The 24,545-nt window shown below is 38.2% G+C and overlaps 2 protein-coding genes across 3 annotated transcripts in view; both read left to right on the plus strand.

Moving 5' to 3' along the window:
* LOC5574388 (protein hu-li tai shao) overlaps positions 1–22,049 on the plus strand; it is a 52,580-nt gene extending 30,531 nt beyond the window's left edge. The window contains exons 7-13 of one of the 2 annotated variants that reach the window (XM_001661366.2): positions 2,898–2,921; positions 3,697–3,810; positions 5,564–5,850; positions 5,929–6,039; positions 6,102–6,179; positions 13,244–13,311; positions 20,313–22,049. In XM_001661366.2, coding sequence (XP_001661416.2) covers positions 2,898–2,921; positions 3,697–3,810; positions 5,564–5,850; positions 5,929–5,992 — 489 coding nt within the window. In that variant the 3' untranslated portion in view covers positions 5,993–6,039; positions 6,102–6,179; positions 13,244–13,311; positions 20,313–22,049. The remainder of the gene's footprint in view (positions 1–2,897; positions 2,922–3,696; positions 3,811–5,563; positions 5,851–5,928; positions 6,040–6,101; positions 6,180–13,243; positions 13,312–20,312) is intronic. The other variant, XM_001661367.2, reaches the window with a different exon arrangement.
* Positions 8,126–13,212, plus strand: LOC110676461. Its single transcript, XM_021844414.1, has 2 exons — positions 8,126–9,360; positions 12,075–13,212. Exons 1-2 carry the CDS (start codon positions 8,988–8,990, stop codon positions 12,254–12,256), a joined length of 555 nt encoding a protein of 184 aa, XP_021700106.1. The 5' UTR covers positions 8,126–8,987; the 3' UTR covers positions 12,257–13,212.
* Positions 22,050–24,545: the final 2,496 nt, after the last annotated feature.

Below are 24,545 nucleotides of genomic sequence, written 5' to 3' on the forward strand. Positions count from 1 at the left end.
CCAAGATTCAGCGCATTACCGATTTCTGTGCATTTGGCAGAAAGTTTGTTTAGTCCTTTTTTACTGCATGATATTATGTTATTCATAGTATCCAAATTCGTATGAAATTTTAAAACCAGAGTAGTTACGCCTACAGTTGCGATTAAAGCGCAACAATGGAATTCTTGTAAGGTTCTGCGAATGTAGTGGAAATTATGAAAATTATATAAATCCGGTAAAAAAAATGAAAATTCGATCAGAACTCCGGAATACGTGACTAAACTAAAATGACAGCTCTTTGAGCGATCATATTACTCACTCTAATAGTCGCCCCCGCTAAAGATGCTCTAAAATTATAGCGCGTTTTTCGGATGATATTTCTGCTCTAGAGTTAAGGTTCAAGAAACCATAATTCATCATTGTGTAGTCATTGAAATGAAACCAGTTTACCCCTATAAAATTGCTTTTGGGAATGATGTCACAGTAATTCCCAGACAGGATATAAAGATTTTCTCGAACATTGCTTTTGATCTAAAAATCTGGGTTGGAATTCTAGCACAGTCCATTTTTTACCCAACATGTAAGAAATGTACAGTAAAATCTATCACTATGTGGAACACTATTCTACTCCATTAATCCGAATTCCTATTCCTCGATCGACCCATACCTCGAATTCGATTACCATGAGGTAATGCCAGTTAAAGTAATTGTATATTCGAGGTGATAGCATTCTGGATTATGAAATCTATTTCGACCGAAAAAACTGGTTTCGAATTGATTAGTTACCTAATGATACGGATTTAGGACATAACAGATTCTTGAGATATATTTTTTTTGAAATTTTTCGAGTTACATTTTTAAATTGCACTGAATTACGGCTCAGCTAGCGCTGAATTATGGCACTTTACCGTACCCATGCTATATCTATACAATTATATTGAAAGCACAAAAGTGTGCCTAAGTTTTAGCACAGAACAGTGAATGCCATAACAGATATTTTATTTTGAAATTTCTTGAGCAGACGTCGTAGCCAATATTTTTGTAACTTCATATTGACTAAACATACTAATCCTTAAACGTGTTTTGAACAGTCTGCTACGCTTAACCAATTAATACAAATTGAAATAGCGTGAATGCATATTTTTTTTAGAGACAGTTTCGCTGTCTCTATAAAAAGCCTAAAGGCAGATATAGATCCCTATTCCAACAATTTTAGACATTCCAATCTAAGTAATATTTATGATTCTGCAAAAAAAATACAGTAGTGTTCGCACAATTTACTTTTTGCCTCGTTATTGTTTGGCTTCATCTAACCGCAGATATATATTAGAATCAAATAGCGATAGACAATTTTTCGAAATATTTCCAGTGTAAAACGATAATTTAACGAACTAAGCCGATTATCTAACAATAAATTACATAAATAATCAGTGGCGAAAACTTAGCTGAAATTAGCAACATAACACTAAAAGTAGAGCCCCTCGACCGATGTAGGATAGTACTGTGACAGAAAAAGCCTCGGAAAGTTACTTATCCTAGCCGACTTGAACATTGCTACAAAAGATCCTCTACATCCACCGTAGATGCTGTATTTCCAACATAATCTGTGTGACAGGTAGTTATTGCATTCCAGCACTCGGTATTTCCACTCATTATCTGAATAACATTGTCGGGGACGTGTTTCCTCTGCATGGAGCGAGATGGAGATGCCGTTACAATGTTCAACTGTTTTCCTCATTTTAAACTGTGCCATTCAAATGAAGAACTACGTTATTGAGCAATTTAAACTCTATATATATGGAGATTTGCTCGTTCTGTAAGCACGGTTAGTGGATATCTGATATAGTGCTACAGAGATTGTAATTTGAATTTTTCAATTAGGTTTTTGAATCTTCCCACAAGTCAATCTCATCGGCAAAACTTTTCCAACATCCGGATTTCATGGTCGTTTAGAGAATCAGAAAGATCTTTTTAGTGGATATAGGTTATCTATAAACCACGTAAGCATTTCTTCGGATTTTATGACACAGATAAACAGATGTAACCCTCTACTAACTTCGACAAGCTTTTTGTTCGTGCTTGGCATTTACACTCTACTGCCAACTGGTACCCGCTTGAAATCAATAAATTCAACAATTTGAAACTAAGAGGAATACCATTTCCTTCGCGGCTTGTCGGCTTTTTAAACTTACCGCATCACATAAGATATAAATTGAAGGCAGTGAAAGGAAATCATCAAATAACAAGAGATATTGCTAGAATTTTACAGACGCTTTTTTTAAATCATAGGAAACAACAGCAAATTTGAAGAGCGCATCATATCCCAAATATATTCTATGGATAATGTATACCAAAATTGCCCATATACACCCTTAAGGGTATATGTACGCTTTAATCCCATTTTGCGCAGCATTTTGCCATGTTAACATCCACAAGAATCAACGAAGTTTAAAATTCGCTATTAGACTTTATTTTCTGAAACGAAATGATAACGTATGAGCATTATTGCACTCTCACATTATCAAAATTATCAATCATTCGTTTTTGTGGATGGTAAATTGTGAGATGTTTTGCGTGAAATTACAGTTTATTTATCGCTTGCTTATTGCTTAGTAAAGGTCACAGTCAATGGTTACATCACTAAAGTTAGTAATAGTATTGATTATAACTACAAACGATTCGGTTAAGTTAAAAGATGATAAGTGGATTTCAATGTATGAAATATAACTAGTCGCAATAAAGTCTATTTACTCAACGGCATATATAAAACAAAACACTAACGATGATGATCGTGTTCCAATCTTTTATGTGAAAGGCCGTTCCGTGTGTTTATGCTTATAATTCGTTTAATTTCATTTTCATCAATTCACTTATGTTCATATTTAACAACGTCTTTCTTTTTCCTTATTTTATTTTAGTGGATTGATGCAAACGTTGATGAGGTAACAAGAGATCATTTTTCTTCCTATAGTATATCCCAATTTACATTGAATGTTATTCTTTGAATTAGATCTTCTTCTATTTCTTTGGTCATCTCTTGGTTTATTCTACTTTCTCTAACTAACGTCCTCTCTCTAAGTGATTTGAGGCTTCGGGATAATAAGGTTTTTGTTTCTATTGTACGTTTATCTCACTTGTCAAATCCGCACTTGCCGCTACCGTTGAAAGAAAAATAATTTAGCGACAAATATTTCTATTCCACACATAATACTAACATTTGGTACAGGAAACTAAAATATAAACTGTTAACGTTAACAACAAAAAGTACTAACTGATCTTTCCAGAAGCTGTGTAAGCTAAAAATAATCTCACATCATATTCGGGGTTCCGGTGTAAATATTTCATACAAAATAATACATAAATCCACTGGTTCATAAATTAGTTTCACGACTGCATAATTGTGTATTTTACACACAAAATGCTTAATTAGTAAAAATGAGTCAGTATATCAGTGTAATCGTTGACACATACCGTGCTAAAACATGCTTTTGACACAATTGCTGTGAATTCTTATGTTATTTCTGTGAAAACATGTACACATATAATTTAGTCAAAAGTGCGTTTTTGTCTAACTTGGTTGGAAAATCTTTATATAGAATATTGAAAAAACTAGTGTCATTAGAATTACGAAATAACTCTAACATTAGACTCGGTATTCTATATATTTGGGTATTTGTCGCTCATGATTATTTTCTTTCTTTTTTCTTTCTTCGGTAGTGGGTTGCGGAAGCTTCGCCAACACATTCTTCGACGCCGGTTAAGATCGATAGCGCAATGCAATTCGTCCCTCCTAATACCAATCCGAAAGAGTTTAAGCGAATCCAACAACAGGTAAGATGGCCCAACATAGTAGAAATATAAACAGAGCAATATCCAGAACATGATCGTTAAATGATTTGTCATCACTTCGTCTCCATAGCGTTTGAATCTTAATTCGTTAAGCATAATGTCTCTTTGCATAAAGGAAGAGTCAATAAATGACCTAGAAATTTTAGCCATTTTTGGATTCTCTATCGTATTATATTTTCTCATAGCATGTGTTGTTTTTGTCCCCTCCCTCTATCATGCTTCGTCATTGTTGGTTGTTCGATAAAAACTAGTTGACATGATTCTAAAATAAAAACTCTTCACGAAGCAATCGAGCTTTAAAAAATTGCTCATGATTATTAATTTTATTGACAGGCATTACGGTGGCCCATGGTATATAAATACAAAAATCTTTTGTTGCACCCCCCTAAATTTAATTCATTGGGACCACCAGCTATTGTAAAATATTTAGCGGAATCTATGAATTTTAAGGACGGGCTAAACTGTTTAGCCTACACAAGCTTGAAGTTTGAAGGTAATCAGAAAAAATCCAAAAAAAGTCCCAATGATATTTTCGGCGAATGGTGGCTCTGAAATCGATTAACGTTCAAGGATCCGTCATGGTAATCATCGTCATCATCGAAACTTCAACAGCAGTTCTTCTGTTCAAAACTGAATGTTATTCGACGAAAATGTGCTCACTATGTTTCGGTTGAAGAGTAGAATCAGCCAACACAACTTTTATGATTTTGATTGAAAAAAACTGCTCTTGAAAATTCTTAAAACGATGACGGATCCTGCCCTCTTAATTTCATTCAGTAGTGTCTTGAAGAATCAATAATCAATACAGGAGGAGGGACTGTTTCTAAAGTCACTTTAGAGTCAATGATTTTGCCAGAGTTTTCCTCTGGCATATTTCCAAGAACTCTTCCTGTGATCGTTCCACGAATTCATTTGCCAATTCTCCCTGGATTTCGTTCAGAAATAAAGGGATTTTTAGGATTCTTCCAGGATTCCCTCCAGAGATTTTTCCACTAACATTTCTCCCGATATGTCTAGTTGTTCCTACAGCAGATTTTCGAAGGATTCTCACGGGAGTTCTTCTAATAAATCCGTAAAGGTTAATTCCACAGTTTTCAGCGCGATTCTTTCAGGGATTTCCTAGGAAACCGCACAAGAATTGCTTCAGGAGTTGCTACGTTGGTTTTTCAGTTTATTCCTTCAAGAATTCATCTTATTCCAGGAATCCTCGCTATCTTTTAAATTCACGAATGTCTCTGGCAGCGTCAATTCATTACGCAACGCTAAAATTGAAAATTTTTGACCACCTTCCCCCCTCTCCGTAACGTTTTTTGAATGATTTTTTTTTGTATGAGTCGTAACGCTTGAGCCTACTCTCCCTCCCCCTAGAGCGTTACGTAATTTGTGGACGGCACCTATACTACGGCTCGGCGATCAATTCCAATGATATCGATGTCGTCCGCAAAACCTAGAAAAATGGTACCGCTTTGCTATTCCTCTGGCTACAGCCAAAGTTTCTTGTCTATGGCCATTGTTATCGGTGACGGCGAAAAGGGCTGTCCGTAGCAATGATTGGGCGAAAATATCTTGCTTTCCGGCTTTTCGACTCTTATGCCAAACGAATATTATTCTAAATGGTATGGTGATATGAAATGATGGTAACGAATCATTTTGGCGAATAATGTCATCATTTGCTCGGGATAATGTGTTAGTTTAGTTATCAATAATAATATTGCAAATGGTAAAATTAACACAGATCAAGGACTACCGACGAGCAGACAAGATTTCTGCAGGCCCACAATCGCACATTCTGGAAGGTGTCTCCTGGGATGAAGCAAACCGACTGAAAGATGCAAACGTTTCTGCAACTGGTGATCACGTTGTCCTCATGGGTGCGGCCTCCAAGGGCATTATTCAGCGGGGCTACCAACATAACGCAACAGTATATAAAGCACCGTATGCTAAGAATCCGTTCGATTCCGTTACCGATGATGAGCTGAATGAATACAAGAAAAACCGTCGAGAAGAAGCGACATGGCGATTGTAAGTATCCATTTCCATTATAGATATATGTGTTACTCTGTCTTTATAAATTGTATTACTTATTTGTAAAATTCACAGACACCGATACAGATTTCTCCGAATCCGAAGCACTGAGCTCTCTCCAAATTTCGGAAAAGACTAAGAACCAGACCATGAGTCCTCCAAGCCAGTCAGAGCCTGAAGACACTGGTAGTTATATCTCAAATTCATCTGTTAATTTTCCGTGACTAATTTTATTACTCTCCCAATAGCCGCAGAACACCAGGTGCTTAGAATAGAAACCAAGCAAGCTCCCAAGCCTAGTCAGCCCGAAGTTGTACTAAGTGATGGTAAGTATTTTCAATAAGAGCAGAATTTATTTTCAGTCGTAGCTTGTGTAAAATTAATACATCCATCATAGAAAATTTGTGTAGGTATAAATAGTGCAATCATAATTTCAAATTGGCAACGAGTCTATCATATTTTACTAACAACTCTTCCACATTAACACTGTTTTATTTCTATTATTAATACTACTACAATGATATTTTCTCTATATGTTAAAGTACAACTTATGACAGTGAATTTTCATAATGATCGATGGTGAGTTAAGTCCCCTCAAATAAGCTCACTGCACAATATAACAATAGATCACTGCATCCTTCAAAGCTAGGACTAGAATAGCTCCTTCGTGACACATGTCATTCCATAGCGAAATGCCGATTTATCCATAGTATTATAAAAACCACCATTCATTATCAGATTTCACTGTTATTCTTCCATGTTCAATTGTATGCTTGTCCGTCCTTTTTGAAAATAAAAAAAAATTAAGAACCCACAGTGAACTACAATTAGACCACAGACAAACAGACGTAACACTTAGAACAAATCTCGATCAAAATCATAGTCACGAGGACATGTACGCCCAATGCTAAAATCAGCGTGTTTGGCCGACGGGCCAACAGATGGCGGTAGTGTGTAAACGTCAAACACGAACAAAAACGAAGCAAGCGCTGCGGGTGGCGGATTTGCCACCTAACATACTTTTGAATCGACCGTTAAAAAGGTGGTCGATGGACAATGATGAGAGTGTGACGTCTGTTTGTCTGTGATTAGACCTTCGGGCTACCATACAAACTAGTCGTAAAAAATACTAATCATTGACCCGTATAGACCTGAGTGAAAGAAAAAAATACTAAAACTCTCACCTCTCAGAGAATAGGTACTTAACGGATTTCAATTATTTCTAAAAAATGGCCGAAGGATCTCAGGAATGTTCCTTTGGCCGGAGTTATTCCGGTGAATCTCAGGAAAAAAATATTCGAATCCGTTAGGTAATCGCCGAGCGGTGAGAATTTTAGTATTTTTGCTTTCACACAGGCCTATACGGGTTAATGGTACTCTGACTAATTAGAATTGATATGAAGACACAAGAAATTGATAGGGTTTTAGGGGCAGATGGAGCTATATTTCAATTTTTTTAGCGATGTCCACACATAAAGCTTCATAAATAATCATATTGTTTTTACTGCTTACACGTAACATTGTAGCTACGATCATAGACACGTTTTTGTTACTGTTCTTCTATAGTATAAATGTCCAATTACTGTAAATACGAGTGAAATTGATTAGTTCGTCTCGCGGTTTTATATCTTACAAACAAACTAACAATATCTATGTAACGAGTAAATAAAGTAAACCCGTCGCCGAAATACTTTTTATCGGCAGCGGCGTCACGCTGTTACAGAGTTTTAGCGGCAGCAAACATTGGCGCGGAGAATATTGAGCATAAAACTGTTCGAAAACAAAAATAATCAAATCGTTTATGTAAAATTACAAACATGAAAATTATGTCAATTAAAAATATTTAAATTAACCCTTTCTTTCTCACAGCTTTGTTCGAAAATTTAACTATTGAAATTTGAATCCCAAGAGCAGCTGCAAAACTTGAATTATGTTCAAGTTCATATTTTTTTTTGCTGATCAATAGAAGCAATATAAGTCATGTGTGCGGTAATGATAAATTAATATGGCATGCGGAAATGTTCCAGAAAATTATGAACATCAGTATGAGAAAGCAAACTACACACTTTGAACGTTATTGAACATAATTCGATGTGTGTGACAAGTAAGCTAATCTAAAATTTGCAGTTAAGTCCAACACGCTTGAATTAGCAGTTTACGCAACAAGTTGCAGAATGATGTTTTTACAGCACAAAATTTAAGCGATGTACACTATAAAAAATGTTGAAAAGGGGATTCATTTTAAAACAGTTTTAGAAGACAGGTTGTGATTCTTCTAAATTAACTTTCTCAAAACCATATGAAAGTTACTTACGTCGATTTGAAAAAGTAATCGTGATTTGCATTTCAAACGCACACAGCAATATAACACAATTGAGGCTACATTGCCAATGCCAGGTAGCCAGGCACATGCCTTGTCGATCGCAAAGTGATTGGTTTAATCCCAGATTTAAGGAAATCATTTTTTTTTTTTCAATTTTAATATTTTTTTACGTCTTGTATTTTGTTTTAAGGTTTGTATATTGCTATGAATAACGTCATAGAAAACTGACACAAAAACTTTGGAAAACGATCAATTTCACTCGAAAGTGCATTATTTACTAACATCTCGCGCATGATTCTAATTTTACCAACTGTCGTATAGATATTCTATCTTAAGTCTTAATATGTTTTTATTTCTAATGTCTGTCCTTTTTACCAGGTAACCATAATTGTAATGTTGAATGTTTTGTGTTTGTGTCATTGCACCTTTTTCGTTTTACCATTATTACTAACCCCTTTTCACAGAACTTGAACTAGAATATGTTGCTGAAGAAGATAATGCTGTCTACGGTCGGTTTGTCAAAGGGCTGAATGACACTCAGCGTTCATTCGGCACATCAATTATCGACCTGTTCAATGTGAGCGGCGTATCGAACAGCAGTTTGTCTCATCAGAACAACACAAGTGGCTGGTCGAGAGAAGCATCCGGGTTATCAAGACCCGCAACCATTGGCATTGGTTCGTTGCAGCCAACACAATCTTTCCTCTATCTGACAACGTACAACGAATCGCAACCATATCGGACCAACGCATTTTTCGGATTTCGATCGCCGAGGAATATACCGATAGTAACTCATTTCCACATTCCAAGCATGTCATCGTCATACTTGGGTCGCAGTTGTTCGACTTCACTGAGTAACGTGTTTGGTACAGAACGGTATTTGTACATGTCGAACAATAGCCTCAAGCGGATCATCAAAAAGAAACTCGACTTTGAGCAATCGCCACCTTATTTAACCGCTCGCCAGCGTTACTATAACGATTTGGAAATCGACTTTGAACAACTGGACGATTCTGACAGTGCAAATTCCAACGTAAACTTCGAACGCATCACAGAAGTATGCGAGGCACGACTACGCAATGTGCGAAATATGAAACAGAAGAACGGAAGTAGCTTTCTTGAGAAACTCGAAAACATTAAATTCTCTAGGCCGCAAACCCCGGAAAGTGTGGTAACTTCAGCAGGTAAATGTTAAACATGGAAATATATATATGCTCTAAACTGCCCTTATTTGCATGACTGCCCGATGTAAATAGGAAATCCCATAGAATATGGGACAATTATGCGAATATGGGAAGTACACTGCCGCGAATCGCAAGTCAGTCCCATCTGCATTTTCGTCAATATTGAGCACTATTAAAAATTACTGTTCAATATGCATGTGTGGCTATAAAACTATTTTTTGAAAACTAAAGAATCCTAAGAGTAGTCTCCAGTGATCCTACTGAACAAGGCTTTAGGTTTCCAATTCAGAAATGGTGGATTGCCAAAGAACTTACAAATTTAAAGTCTAACATGTAAAAAAGTGGAACAAACTTTGAAAACCTTTCGTCTACCACAAGCTTGAGCTTGATTGGCCGCCCGTGGATGCTACTCCAGTATCGCCAGATCAGCTGCACTTACACAAGGAACCAACCGAATGACTGCTTGGGACTAACAGGCATCCTCAGTGTATAAGTGTTGGTGATCTTCTATTTTTAGCGACAGTGGTGCCTGCCACGTCAGAATGCAGACCAATGTGGGAAAAGGGGAGGAATTTATGATGCATTATACTGGCTTCCACGTAGACCGTATATATCACTGCATCTAAACCAGTTCATGCGGGAGTGTATGGCTTGGGATGCTTGGAAACAATTTTGATTCACTTCGGCAGTGGGGTTTTTTGAAAGTTACAGAGCTCATATTTGGCCACAACATGCGTCGTACTGTTGCATTGCAAAGTTGCAGACAATTCGGTTAAGAAAAAAAAAACCCATGCCAAAGTGAATCATGGAAGTGCCCAAGTGGTTCTGCACCCTATCTTCAAATTTAACAAAATTTGCCTGATCCTGCGAAAAAAGGCACCAAAATTTTACATTTCCACTTAGTTTTTCGAAAAACTTGTATTTTTTGGTATATTACAATTAATCCTGTTTTGGGTATCTTTTTGATGAAAATTTAGTGTGTATTTTTCGGCAAACATAAGTTTACGGCTGGTATAAAGTAGAAATGCTTTATAAGAGAGATTCGCGGAAGCTGACATTTCTGTCAAAGTGTGAGCCAATCGAGCAGCGAGAGCTGTCAAAGTGTGAGCCAAACGAACATGCGTTATGTTTGTTTTGAAATTTTCTTGAGGAGTAATGTAATCCGCTTGAAATTATTACGGTAAAAGTAATTTTGCATGAAGCAAAAAAATGAAATGTTTTACTTTTTTGAATTTTTGTTAATGCGATTTTTAGTTTTTGATTTTTTCGGCTGTTTATTAGTTTTGATATGTAGCTCAAAGATCTATAACGAAACAAAATACACTTACAGCAATGAGGAAGTCATGCCCGTGTTACAATATTATTCTCGACGCCGAGCAAAATCAGCACTGCTGGTCTGTTGCCAAATCATTCCATTTTACTTCCGCTTATATCTCTATAAAGGATCACTAGTATAAAGTATGCCTGTCATAAAAGTATTGATATTTTGTGTTTTAGCCAACGAACTTTTGCCCACACTAGATTCGAAGAAAGTTCGTTTAAGACAATCAATTTTGAAACTGTTATAACTAAAAATGGGTACATATTTTGACACAAGTTTGTTCAGCAAAATTATAGCCAATATGTTGAAGGTTCACTGTATGGTATTTGCTTTGTTTCATTTGGTATTGTTTTCCTGGAAACTTTGATCATATCACTAAGGTCGAACTTTTGCCCCACCTTACTCTAACCTTTTTTTTTAGAGAAGTTCCATGATTTGGCCACAATAATAGCTTTTAACGCATTGAGTATAGTGTTTCTTGAATTATCAGCACGTTCTGTTGTTCTATGATAATTGCGAACCTTGTATACTTACAGCTACCTAAAGAGAAAACACAAATTCAATCTCTAATGAGAAACTTTTCACTTGTCCCACGTAATTAGAAAATGGACGGGGTTTAAATTTAGTTATTTTTAGGTCTATGTCGAATTAATTCTAAAACTTTTTTTATTGCAGTTTAAAACTGTCAGAGGAGACAACTTAAACGTGGTACAGAAAATTATTTTCCGCTGAAAATATTAAAATAAGATTGCACGCCGCCAACGTGTTACGGAGTGATAGTTGACAGGTTAACAATCTTTCGCTCTATTGTGCAATAATGGCTAAAAAATCTCACAAATCTTCTGCCTACCGTAATGTTCTCAATGGCCTCAAAGTTTTACGCATGAGTTTAAAACGGTAATTCACATATTCAGTAAAATATATCAATTATTTTCACTTACCCCATTTACCCACTTGCCCGCGGTACCTTATACTGAACGCGAGATATGAATTTCGTTCACTTTATTTCAGTTTCGTCGGCAAAAAGTGTATTTCGATTCAATTGCCCAAACTCCGAAAATTGAGACCGACCAAAGAGTTTGAAAGATATAAACGCAAAGTATTTTCTTATAGACACTATACCTACTTCTTTAAAACCTGTGCTTTGTCAGAAAAAAATATTTTTCTGTAAAGTATATTTTTTAGCACCTTGCCTAATTTTTACAGATGGGACTGACTTGCGATTAATGGCAGTTTAGTGCTACTTTAACTTGCTTAACTATATGTTTGGGATCTGACCTTCAGAGATATCATAATGCCAGTGGAAGCCTAACTGCCCTATGTCGCATGGGGCAGTTATACTTCCAAAGGCAGCATCATTGGCAGGTAATAAAATGGTGTACTTTTCCTGTAGACGTTGCTGAGGTGCGCAGTGAAAGCTCCTTCCTTAACCGTACTCGTGAGCTGTTCAGCGATGAAGCCAACTCATCCAAGTGGGACTCAACGGACCTCATCATCTTGGAAAAATCGACAATCACTCCAGACGCTACGGGACTGTACCTGTATTGTATCACAAGATCGGCGAACAAATCCTGAATCGTAAAGATTACGATAATATTGACTTCGACTCACCGAAAGCCTCATGTGCCACTCAAACTGACGATTTTTTAAACGACGACGATGATTCTGGAACAACGAATCATGAGGCTGAGACCCCTTTGCCGGAAAAAGAGAATCAAATACCGATGGACAGTTCGATGGAACGCTCGTCTTCTCTGAAAACGGTCAAAAATCGTCGTAACCGTAACTTTGTGTTGGAAAACATCCAAAAGGTAGCTTCAAAACAATCGTTATCCAAAAATCAACGGTCAAACATCAAATGCCCCAAAAATATGTCCGAACTCTCCGTTCAAAAGAGAACGCCATCTACAGTTAAGGTCAAATCAATACGCAGACATCGTAAGCATCTGAAGCGCCGGAGCCTACAATTCACGACGGATGACGAGAATGATGACTCAACGGCTCCTGACCAAACTCCTTATTCTGTCGAGAAATCTGAATTCCTGAAGAAGATGTGCGAAGAGCAATCGGATTGTATCACCAAAATGGGAGATACGTTGAAGCAAATTAAGAATGATGTCGTTGAAATCGTACAACTGCAAGGCGAAATTGATTCAGCGCGTCAGAATCATTCCGAAATTATGGCTTTGCAAACAGCCGAAGACTGTCAACGTGTGAATGGTGGTGCATCGTCGTTGGCAGAGGGAGATGACTAACTACATATGACATTGCTACTCTTAACATTTTTTTTTCTTTTGCTTGATTGCTTCCATTCCATTTGAAGTAAAGCTTACGTTTGCTTGCACTACTATGCTTAATACGAACTGTAACCCTTTTGTGCCTTGTCCCATAAACACGGTTTTGTCTTCTAATGCATTGCTTTTTTACAAGTCGACCTGAAATAAAAGTTAATAGTTATTACATAAGTTCATTTTTAATGAAAAGTAAGAAACACAAATACCAGTAAAGAAAAAAAAACAGTGAACTAATATGAACATAAGATAACACTATTTTTTATTGTAGGTGAACATGTACAAAATGGCGACCACTCGGATACTCACATGAGCACGTTTTCACACAGCAGCAAAGAGGTAATAATCTTTTATATCACTTATTTCTTTTCAATGCTGGTCGAGTCCGTCCATCTTAGTTGTTTGAAACCAATGAATGTCCCCGAAAAAGAAATCACAATTAACAAAATTTATTATCGCGCATTTGAAAGTTGATCCAATTTGCAAATCACAGTGTCTATGGTGATTTAACCTGTCCAGTTGCGGTTTTCCACCTTCAGAACCACCACGCTGCTGTTGTGAACGAAAAGCGAGGTTTTTTCAGCGGTGTTGTACAAAATACAACAGCGCGCGACTGAAGTGTTAAGAATACAAAAGTAGAGTAAAGTGTGGAAAAACAATCTTTTCAAGATTTTAGCTCAAACTTAGGCTGAACATACGTCCCGTATTTAACGGGACAGTACCGTTTTCATCACCTTAACGAACTGTCCCGTCGTTTTATTTAAAAATGCCCAAATTGTTCCGTATTTTTGGAAATTGAGAATGGACACAGCATATTACACAGAAGGTAATTTAAAAAGCACCATTATAGAGTTTTCATTTAGGTTGAGAGTTTTATGCCTTACTCATCTTATTTTTTTAGTAGTTATCAGGTTCTCACTCAAAGTTTAACTAAATTTCTAGACACCATATTCTTCTGATTAAATTTTTGGTTTATACTCATGTTTATGCCAGTTTTTGGCCGATTTTCAAAGTATGGCTGGGTTTCATTAAAATATTTTTTGTTTACTTAAGGATAATATATGTAAATTTAAAAAATCCACATTCAATAGAAATATTTTTGGAATTTTTGTGAAAATTTATATGAAATAGCAACATTTTCTAAAGTCCAGCATGAAATTGAGGCTGAGAAGACTCGTTTTGAAGATGAGTCCAGCAATCGAACTTTTTTTTGATCTCATACCAAATTTTCTTCAACAAAACATATTTTTAAACAAAAAAGATATTCTTAAACCGTTTATTTATATTATCGACCAAAATTGGAGATCGTGCAAGTGTTACTTAAATCTTTCAAATGAATCTTAAAGGGTTAATATTGAAAAAGTAGAAGGTATCTTTATTTGATGCAAATGTCAAATCTCGAATGCTTTTTCAAATGGACGTAAGTCGCAAAATATTAAAAAATAGGGTTTTCATTACAAACGATTGCACAAGCATCAAAAACCATACTAATTTGAAAATTTCAATGATAACCGTTTATTAAAAGTATTGGCGTTATTTTCACAAAACGACGAAACATCACTTTTATCCATTTCGAAAAAAAAAATCGGATACGTCCTTTTGGATACTAATCGACGAATCTATCAAACCAACTGACAACATAGATACGCTTGAACGAAAACAGCGAATGTAGTAAAATATATAAACAAATCTACTGATCGACTTTCGTCATTTTGATGTCAATTGTTGTGTTTGATTAAAATAATGTTTGTAAACAATGGTAAAGAAACAAAAGCGAAAATTGTTATCTGTGCTGTGGTAAATAAACAAGGATCTTTTATATAACTAGTAATAGATAAATCTGGACAAACATTTCAAAAGGGCACATCGACATTGGTAAACATTGGCTTTGCAAGACGCTGTTGTGCCCAATTCAACTCGATCACGCTCACCAATACCACTATCAGGAAGAGCTAACACCAATCTTTCTGATAGTGGTGTTAGTTTGCGAGGGCGGGCTAAACAGGGCTCAACAGCAACGTTTCTAAAAAAAGGCTCAAGACCTCTTGGGCCCTTTTCAAATGTTTGTCCAGAAATAGGCACGTTAGCAAACCATACATAAATGGCTACGCGTTAATAAAAAATCGATGGTGACAGACGGCCAAACGGCAATTTGAACGATAATGGGGCCCGCAAGGTACTATCAGATGCAGAAAAGCGGGAAAAAATCACCCCAGAAAAATCTTAGATTCGCGTGAGGAAACCTGGATCACATATTTTTCGGAATCTTTTTACAAAATAGCTAATAATGCTGAATAAATTTATATTAAATCGATATCATGAATTTTGTCACTTCCGCATCTATCGCATTACGTGTCCTCCGCTTGGTTAACCATATTTCTCCCGGTATACTGAACGAACCAGTTGGCACTCAATTTTTCCAGCACATCCACTTCTCTATCCAGTTACGGTTCCAGTTTTCCTTCTATCGAACTCTTTCGGTTCCGTTTCTACTGTCGCTTTTTCGAAATTGAAGAGCTTGAACTACTCGAACTGTAACTTCTGGTACTACTTTCACCACTGCTGCAGGTACTACATCTGGATGAACTGCTGATGCTGTACTTCACTTCCCCTTAAGTTGGAACGTTTTCACTGAAGTTTCCGTTGATCGCGGTCGCGTTCCTAGGACCTGCTACGACAGCGGTAGTCTACGCTGCTTGACGATTTTTTGTGGTAATGATGATCTCGGTGGCTGTGCCAATGGGAATGGAAAATCGCACTCCTCGAAGTCGACTTTGCTACGGACGTTGTCGAACGGGATTTTGGTCGTCGTTCCGCCGCTACCTGTCCTTATCACTGCGGCTCGGATGCTTATCCATTTCACTTTTATCGTTGCGATGGTATACCTACTGGCAAATTAAAATAATTGTTGAATTGTAAAATTTTATCACAGAAACTGTATCAAACTAGATATCAATTATGGTCAGCCTACTCAAACTAAAACAAATGTTATCCATTTTATGGAAATTAAGATGCAATTCAAGTATGGGAGCTACACTGCAAATATCATAAAAATCGATTGAGATTTGTGGAAGTCATATCGATTTGTTATTTTAGACGTGAAAATTGTAATTTCCGGTCGAACTTTCATCAGGGGTAGTCGGGGCGGTTTCGCCAATTGGGTGGAATGATTCAGACTGGTGCAAATTTTGAAGATTTGGCTCCCCTATGCTTAAACGATGTCAATTATGGTAAATATCATCCTCTCAAAGTTTAAAGTGATTTGAAAGAAATTTGACTGTGTACTTAGTCTGCAAGTCGTTCATCAAAAAACCTCTTTCATATATGATGAAAAATAACACATTTACGTGAATTTTTATTTTTCCTATTTTTATTGCATTTTATCATGATCGATAGAATCCATGAAAAATTAATGTATTTTGAGATACTGGTGTAAAAATCACAAAGATATCATGTAACAAATCAAGATGTCCAAACTATCTTTGCCAGCTGCCTTGTTGTTCTTGAGTTGGTTGATGGCATCCTTAACTTCCCTCAATGTTGGAGCAGGTTGGTTTCCTTTATCCATCGTACTGACGTAGTCACTACCTCCGCTGTCGTGACCCTCTGCGCCTGTGGTCTCCGTGCCATTCAGGTGTTCGTCGTAGTGCTCCACGTCCATCCGTTGAGATGCTTCCATCCTTATTCCTACACATAAGTATAGATCTTCGCGACACGAAGCCTTTTCGGGATGCGATAAGTTTCTCGCAGAACTGAACAATGGAGCTGCTCCATTTCTTCACATTCTGCTTCTTCCAGGCGGCGTTTTTTGTCCCTGAATAGGCGGATTTGTTGCTTTCGTTTCCTTTTATATCGTTCCACGTTTTGTCGCGTTCCTTGCAGCAGCATTGCAGCCCGCGCTGCATCCTTCTCATCCAAACCTGCCTGCATTTTTCGTCGATGTCCTCCTCTCCGCGTACCCGACGATGCTCTCGATTGCGTTGTTGATGCTTTCATGGTTCTTCAGCAGAGGGGCTTCGTCAAGCTCGTTTTCTTCCGGCAACGCTACTTTGACATGCTGCGCGTATGCGATGGCGACGTTCGGTGGGATCAGTCGCGCTAGGTTATACCGAGGCGGACGTCGATACCGTACATTGTTGATGACGAATAGTTTTGGGCGCAGTTTCACCTTCACTAGATAGTAATCAGAGTCAATGTCGGCGTCGGTTATATACGAGAAGTGCCGCCCAACGTGGTCGATTTGTGATTTCGTCTGATGTGGTGGTGATCTCCAGGTGTACCGATACGATAGGCTGTGCTGAAAGCAGAGATGCATTTGAACGCGTTCTGTTCATGTTCTGTTCAAACCTAGTGCTCACGAGAGCCGTGTTCAAGTTCAAACAATTTGCGATGTTTGATCACAGTGCGCTGTTCATCTCGTGGCAACCGTTGCCGTCATTATTTGTTTGCCTATTATGTGATCGTTGGATTCCTAGCAAGTAAGAGTTCATAGTTTGTAATTATTTTAAAAATATTTTAGACTATAATTTATGTTTCAGCATCATACGATTTTTAAAATTGATAGCCTGATTGATCGTATTTGGACGACGAAATTATTGGTTAAACTGTAGCGGTGTTTGAGACGCATTTCTAAGCCAAAGAGTTTCGGGATGTCTTGGCTCGATGAATTCGGTTGAGGGACATTGCATTGCGTCCAGGGCTGTGCATTTTCGAAAGCATTTTGTGAAACACGAAGCTTTGGTTGCGTCGTCTCGATGGTGACGAACAACTGCGTCGCTTCGTTTTTCTTTCACCACTCATTCGTTTCGTTACCTGATTGAAAGCAGCGAACAAGAAAGTTGAAATGAAAGAGTAAGAACTTCGTTTCATTTGATTTCATTGAAATCTATCAAAATGTTTCAAATTGGATTTTACTTTTTTTTTTGCAATAGTAATGTATATAACTTGTTAGGTAATAAATTAAGATAGAGAAAGTATGCGGTCGACGTGGTTCATTTGAATTAATCTACGCCTAAAGTTAGAGACTACCGATTGAAAGATCAGCTCGCCGCGGTGAGGCTCTGATATATGACGCGCGACGCACAGGCAGCACGAAAGAAATGAAAGACTACGCTTGCTGCGATGAAAGGAAAGGTTTGTCAGATTGAAACGAAACAGTAGAGTTTCAATTGAAAGAGAAGCTTGAGTCAGTCAGTTGGGGACTGAAAATGCTTTCAATGAATTGAAAATGGACGGCCCCTGATTGCGTCTAGGCGTAAGACAAAATCAATATCGTTTTATAATCTCATCCGGACAAATTTTAATGATTTTATGAATAAAACTTGCTATACAGATTTGAAATGCGTTTTTTTTTCACTGTCCGTTAAGAAATGACGAGTAACATTTTTTGCAATACAAATACTGATCACTATCCGAATGTTGATTTGTCCTGTGATAGAAATTGATGTTCATCTTACTATTGAATTAAACTACGATTCGTCCACACTGCCATCCTATGACTGCCATCCGATTATTAACAGCGTTTCGTCGAATGGCGCAAGCTCAGTTTATGTGCAAGTAGGTACTTGAGTGTCCTGAAATTTTCGTCGCTTCTTATGAGAGATTTCGGATCATTTATCCCAGTTGGAAGTTTCCTATGATTGTACTAGCCAATACCATTCACTGGTCGTAACCCAAACTTCGAATCGTGCCGTACCAAAATCATGGTAGACGTAATTGCTCGCTCGTCAAAAATTTTGGAGATCACAATTCCATGATCAATCTAGTCATCGTGTGCGTGTTCAAGAAGCTGAACATGAACACGAGAGCAATCAAAGGATCATTTGAGAACGCTCACAGAACATGAGCGTTCAAAATGCGTCTCTGGCTGAAAGTAGGTGCTACGGATGGCCATGTTTTTGGAGCCGGCGTAATCTATTTGTCGTAGGCCGTTCTCGTTCGTCAGCCGGTGGACGCTGAACTTCCCAATTGTCGGTCTTAACCAGTGTTGGGAAGGGCCTTCCTTAGCCGAGTGATTAGAATCCGCGGCTACAAAGCAACGCCATGCTGAAGGTGTCTGGGTTCGATTCCCGGTCGGTCCAGGATCTTTTCGTAATGGAAATTTCCTTGACTTCCCTGGACATAGAGTATAATCGTTCCTGCCACACGCTTTGCTTTGCTTGGCTACTTAGAGTGAATTTCAAGATGTTTTCCAACCCTGATCTTAACTCCTCCTCCTGGCCAACCTCTGAGCGTTCAAATCTCCTATGATGATCTTGACCTTGTAACTTGGGCAGCGAAGAACTATGCACGTTTCTTCTTCTTCTTTGCATTACGTCCTCACTGGGACAGAGCCTACTTCTCAGCTTAGTGTTCAATGAGCACTTCCACAGTTACCAACTGAGAGCATTCTTTGCTAAAGGTGCCATTTTCGCCGTATATCGTGTTGCAGGTACGATGATACATCGGATTCTGTTTTTGCACGGATTTTTTTACACGGACGTGCAAAAAAAGTTTTCATACATTTTTTCCGCCAAAACTTTGTTTTTGCTTGAAACGTCGAGAAATGGTGTTACTTTTTTTGCACGGTTTTTAAAATTTTGAACTGAAAACTTTTTTTGCACGGTACGCATTACCCGTGCAAAACTAGAATCGGGTGTACTCCATTCTCAGGGAGGTCAAGGAAATTTCCATTACGAAAAGATCCTAGACCGACCGGGAATCGAACCCAGACACCTTCAGCATGGCTTTACTTTGTAGCAGCAGACTCGACTAAGGAAGGTCGTCACTGCTATGTACGTTCATGATGCTGAAATAGAAGAACCGGCATTTGACCCTCAACTTCCACCACCCGATCACGAGCTTTTGCATATCACCCATCACTATAAAAGTTGTTCCCAGCTCACGTGTGTTGCCGCAGCTCTGGTAGATGGTATGATTACCTTTAAAAGTTCGCACCATCGATACTGTCCAGCACACATCCTGCACCACTACGATTTCGAAACCGCTGATCTTCAGTACATCGGAGAGTATGCGTGTGCTTCCGATGATGTTGAAATATTTGCGGTTCCACGTACCTAGTTTCCAATCGGTAGTCCATTTTCGTCGCTGTGGTCTATGCCGATTGTGCTAGTCGGAAAGGTATCGGAGTAAAAATCAAACTGTGAAAGTTTCTCAAACATTTAAACATTTTACAATCTTTTATTTTTTTTTAATTCGTATGAAAAACGAGTTTGTGAACTTCTCAGAGAGTTCCCCTGATTCTTACTTTCTGCATATTGGACTGACTTGCGTTTTAAGGCAGCTATTTGAAAAATATTTAGATTTGAACAAATTTTTCAACTTTTTATTGTGTTTTACAGGACGTGTCAACTGAAGGTTCTCCGAAGAAGGATAAAAAGAAAAAGAAAGGCTTGAGGACACCTTCATTTTTGAAAAAGAAGAAGGACAAGAAGCGAATCGAGGCCTAAATCACAACATGAACAGCACTCAGCGACGATTTTTTTATAAAAAGAAAAACAACCTTGATTATACTATATTATGTCTTTTTCCTGAATCATAAAGAAAAGAACGAAACAATACGGTAGAAATATCCGCATGTAAAGGAAAACTTTATTATAAAAATATGTCACTTTGAGATAAGGCGATATTCCTATTAGTAGCGGTAATCACTCTAATAAGGCACGCGGGCACAATAAAAGCATTTGCAGATGCAGTCATGTCACGTCGTATGATAAAACAAAAAAAAATGAATAAAATCGGATCACGAAAAAGATGTACTCCCCTCAATAGATGTAGAAGATGAATTTTATTGTAAAACTGTTGCCACAAACATCAATCAAGTGCATTTTGTTGGTAGGTATGCGACACTACGCAAGTTAGAACAAAGTTAGAGAACCCGGCTTGAATATATACTGACGAAGGAGGGATATTACATGGCGAACGATGTTAAACCGACTAATAGAAATACATTGTGAAAGTGAATCTAAATTACGCATGTGTTTGGGTTATCTATTTGAAAATTATTGTTTATTTATTATCTTTACACATAAAAACGAGAAAAATACGTCACTTTGCAGTTGCAGCTGATGTTGGACGACGTTGAATATAATTAAGGGTACTTGTCGCTGTTTGTCACTCGCTCATGAAAAAAAAACATACAAGAGTTATTCTCGCCTTAATCAAACCGCTATTTGAATGTAAGTTGAGAAGTTTGCTATAACTGATAAAGAAAGATAACCGAAAAATTATCACTAAAATGGGTCCATTCGTATGAGAAGAATATACAGTGCATTTTTTTCTATCAGACACCATATTTGACCATCATTTTCATTTTTGCATTTTACGGTTATTCAAAAAAAAGTGAATAATTTTGCTTTTATAGCGATAATTCCAGTTGTTCATTCAATCACTGCAGAATATTGTAGCATTATCGCATCATTATTATTTGTTTTTATTACAGTGGATTTTCGCCCTTGGCGAACTGTCCATTTATGAATTATTGCAGTAAGCATTGAAAATAATATATCAGATATAATTATAGTGTAATATGTTTGTATTATTTGTTTGTTTGAATATTTTTGGGTTTTAATATTGGTTAAATATAAGACAAATGTATCAAATCCTTTAACATGCAAATAGCGGCATTGATATGTGCGGAAGACTCACTTACAAATCGCACGCATCACGGCTTTTTACAGCGCTTGTTTTTTTAAGCGGCTCATTAGGTTGCTTTATGTACGCAAAGATGCTCATGTCCCACAGTCTACCAGTGTTCATTAACAAAAAAAAATCGAAACAAAAATACATTTTAGTAGAGATATGCTGCCCCCATCTAAGTGGCTAAATATACACACAAACAAAAAAATGATGTGACATGGCATTTGAAAATAGTGTGAGATTTGTGACGACAGGTAGAGGACAGCATCAGTTTCCATCCAACAAGAGGCAGTTTTTAGATTTTTACCAGCGTAAACCTGGATAAAACGTTTGCCTCTCTGCAACGAGTAAAACAACTTCGATTATATGCTTCAAAGTGTTCAAGTAATTAAAAAAAATCAATGATATGAAATAAAGCGATAACATGCTGATTGACTCTAGACGTTGAATTTGGTGTATTCAAGTACATATCACATTCCAACTCCAATAAGATCGCAAAGAAGTGGTTTTTGCACTGTATGGAACTACCATACCTCGATACCAACAGTGTAGCGTCACGCCTTTGCCGGGCGTATAGGCTGTCATTCATTTTCTTGTCAATTTCCATACAAAATCTACTTTTTCTCTGCTATAAATTCATTCTAGGTGAACCACTTCCCCTGGCCTATTGTAGAATTTCATTTTCGTCGATCTTGGGCAATTGGGCTTATTCTACGAGTGGCGTGAGGTGGCAATCGTCGGTCTCGTATAATAGCGAGGTGAAAATTCTCGACTCGAGTGAAGTGACTAGCCGTGTAAATCAAATGGAGAGTCACTTCACTCGAGTCTAGAATTGTCACTTCGCTATACGACACCGATAACACAGCGTAACAAAAATGACATTTTTGCGTGTCTCAAGGATCAAATTATGTGTCTCTAGTAGATTTTGGGTCGCTGAATCTGATGCCGTTCTCAGAAATGTTCCAGCACGTCACAATTTTTAGCTACAGGTCGCCAAAGTTGTATAAAACACTGGTTTTACTGATGTTTACATGAAATTTAAAGTATGATTTATCAAACTTTTTTGTGATATTATCTACCAAACATGTTAGATAGGACTTGAACTTTCAATTTAGATACAATTTAGTTGAAATGTCACGATACAATTTAGTTTAAATCGATTTTTTTCAACATGCTTGCAGTCTTCATATAAATTTCTTCGTTTCTCTTATATGGTAAAATACAATACTTTTCTAAACCACCAAAAAATAACATTTTTGTTGGATGGCAACCGAAGGACTGCCCATAGCAACCTAGGATAACAAATTGTAGTAGGCTTAGACATTAGAGCAATAAAATTTTCTTCACTTCCACTATTACTCCCAACATAACCAGACGTGTTTCAATAGGTTATGATCCCAGCACGGAAGTAGTTTGTTGAAGAAACGTTTGGTCAAGTTCTGCGGAAGAAGTCAAGATGAGCGACGAAAAACTCTGGCTGTTCAACGGTGAAAACTTCGGCAACTGGAAATTCAGGATTGAAGTGCTGATGGAAGACAGGGGCTTGCTGGAGTGCCTGGAAACGGCAATTGCGGATCAAGAGTACACTGAGGAACTTCCGGATGATACTGCTGAGGAGAGGCAGCGGAAGAAGAAGCTACTGGACGAACGGATTGCGAAGGATCGACGATGCAAGAACCTGCTAATTCACCGAATTGCAGAGGATCAGCTCGAGTATGCCAAGGAACACAAGACGGCCAAAGATATTTGGGACGAGCTGAAGAACAACTTCGAACGGATTGGAATTGCAGGCAAGTTAATCTTGAAAAAGCAGTTCCAAGAGCTGCGGCTGGCGGAAGGTGGCGACGTGAAGGCTTTCTTGCTCCGGTTCGAGAAGATTCTGCGCGAGCTAAGGACGGCGGAAGTCAACATGCAGGAGGAAGACGTGGTGTGTCAGCTACTGCTGGCGCTTCCCGGATCCTACGGAGCGCTTATCACGGCTCTGGAGACGATACAGCCACAGCAGCTTACGTTGGAGTATGTGAAAAAGCGGCTTCTGGACGAGCAGGTGAAGCGACTAAATTCAAGTCCTGCAGGTGAGTCGGAAAATTCTGGAGATTCGGCGTTTTCTGGTAAGAAGCTGGGAATCAAGTGCTTCGGCTGCGGCAAGTACGGTCACAAACGAGCTGAGTGTCCCGAAAACCGTCCTGCTGAAGGTTCCAGCTCAGCTCGGCCCCGAAAGAAGGATGGAAAATTTTCACGAAAAACAAAGTTTGGAGCGAGCGTTGCCGAGGAAATGACGTTCGTTGCTATGGAAACCATGGAGTGTTTGTCTGTTGCTACTGTGTCGAAGAAAAACGTCGACTGGATCCTGGACTCGGGCGCGACAGATCACATGGTCAAGAGCAAGACTTTCTTTGATGAGATGCATGCGTTGGACAATAAGGTGCGTATAGCGGTGGCAAAATCTGGTCAGGCCGTTTTCGCGGAGTATGCGGGCACCGTGAAAGTCGATATGCTGATTGATGGAAGGAAAGTACCGGCTGTTGTCAAGGATGTGCTCTACGTCCCACAGTTGGCATGCAACTTGTTCTCGGTTCGGCGCCTGGAAGATAACGGAATGATGGTAAGAATCTCTAACGGTACAGTGAAGGTTTTGAAGAACGGAAGTGTGGTCGCAACTGGCAGAAGAGCTGGTCAGCTGTACAAGATGGACATCGAGCTACGAGATGTGGCTTACTCAGCTTCTGGTGGCGAATGCGAAGCTGGTGCGATGGCTTCGAAGAAGGACGGATTCGATTTGTGGCATCGACGATTCGGCCACTTGGGAACATGAAACACCACGTCTCTCGCAACCGTAACTCTCCGCTTACGTGGGTCCCAGATTCTATATCCGTTCGCAGTGTAACCAACCATCACATTCTTCTCCGATTTGGGGTCCATCTTACCACGTTTCT

Source organism: Aedes aegypti, chromosome 2 (genome assembly GCF_002204515.2).
Source record: "Aedes aegypti strain LVP_AGWG chromosome 2, AaegL5.0 Primary Assembly, whole genome shotgun sequence".
Lineage (NCBI taxonomy): Eukaryota > Metazoa > Arthropoda > Insecta > Diptera > Culicidae > Aedes > Aedes aegypti.

Bases quoted from the DNA above. Each gene is read 5' to 3' on its own strand.
- LOC110676461 (XM_021844414.1), top strand. From the start codon at position 8,988: ATGTCATCGTCATACTTGGGTCGCAGTTGTTCGACTTCACTGAGTAAC. The intron at 9,361-12,074 runs GTAAATGTTAAA...CTTTTCCTGTAG, and splicing joins AAGTGTGGTAACTTCAGCAG to ACGTTGCTGAGGTGCGCAGT.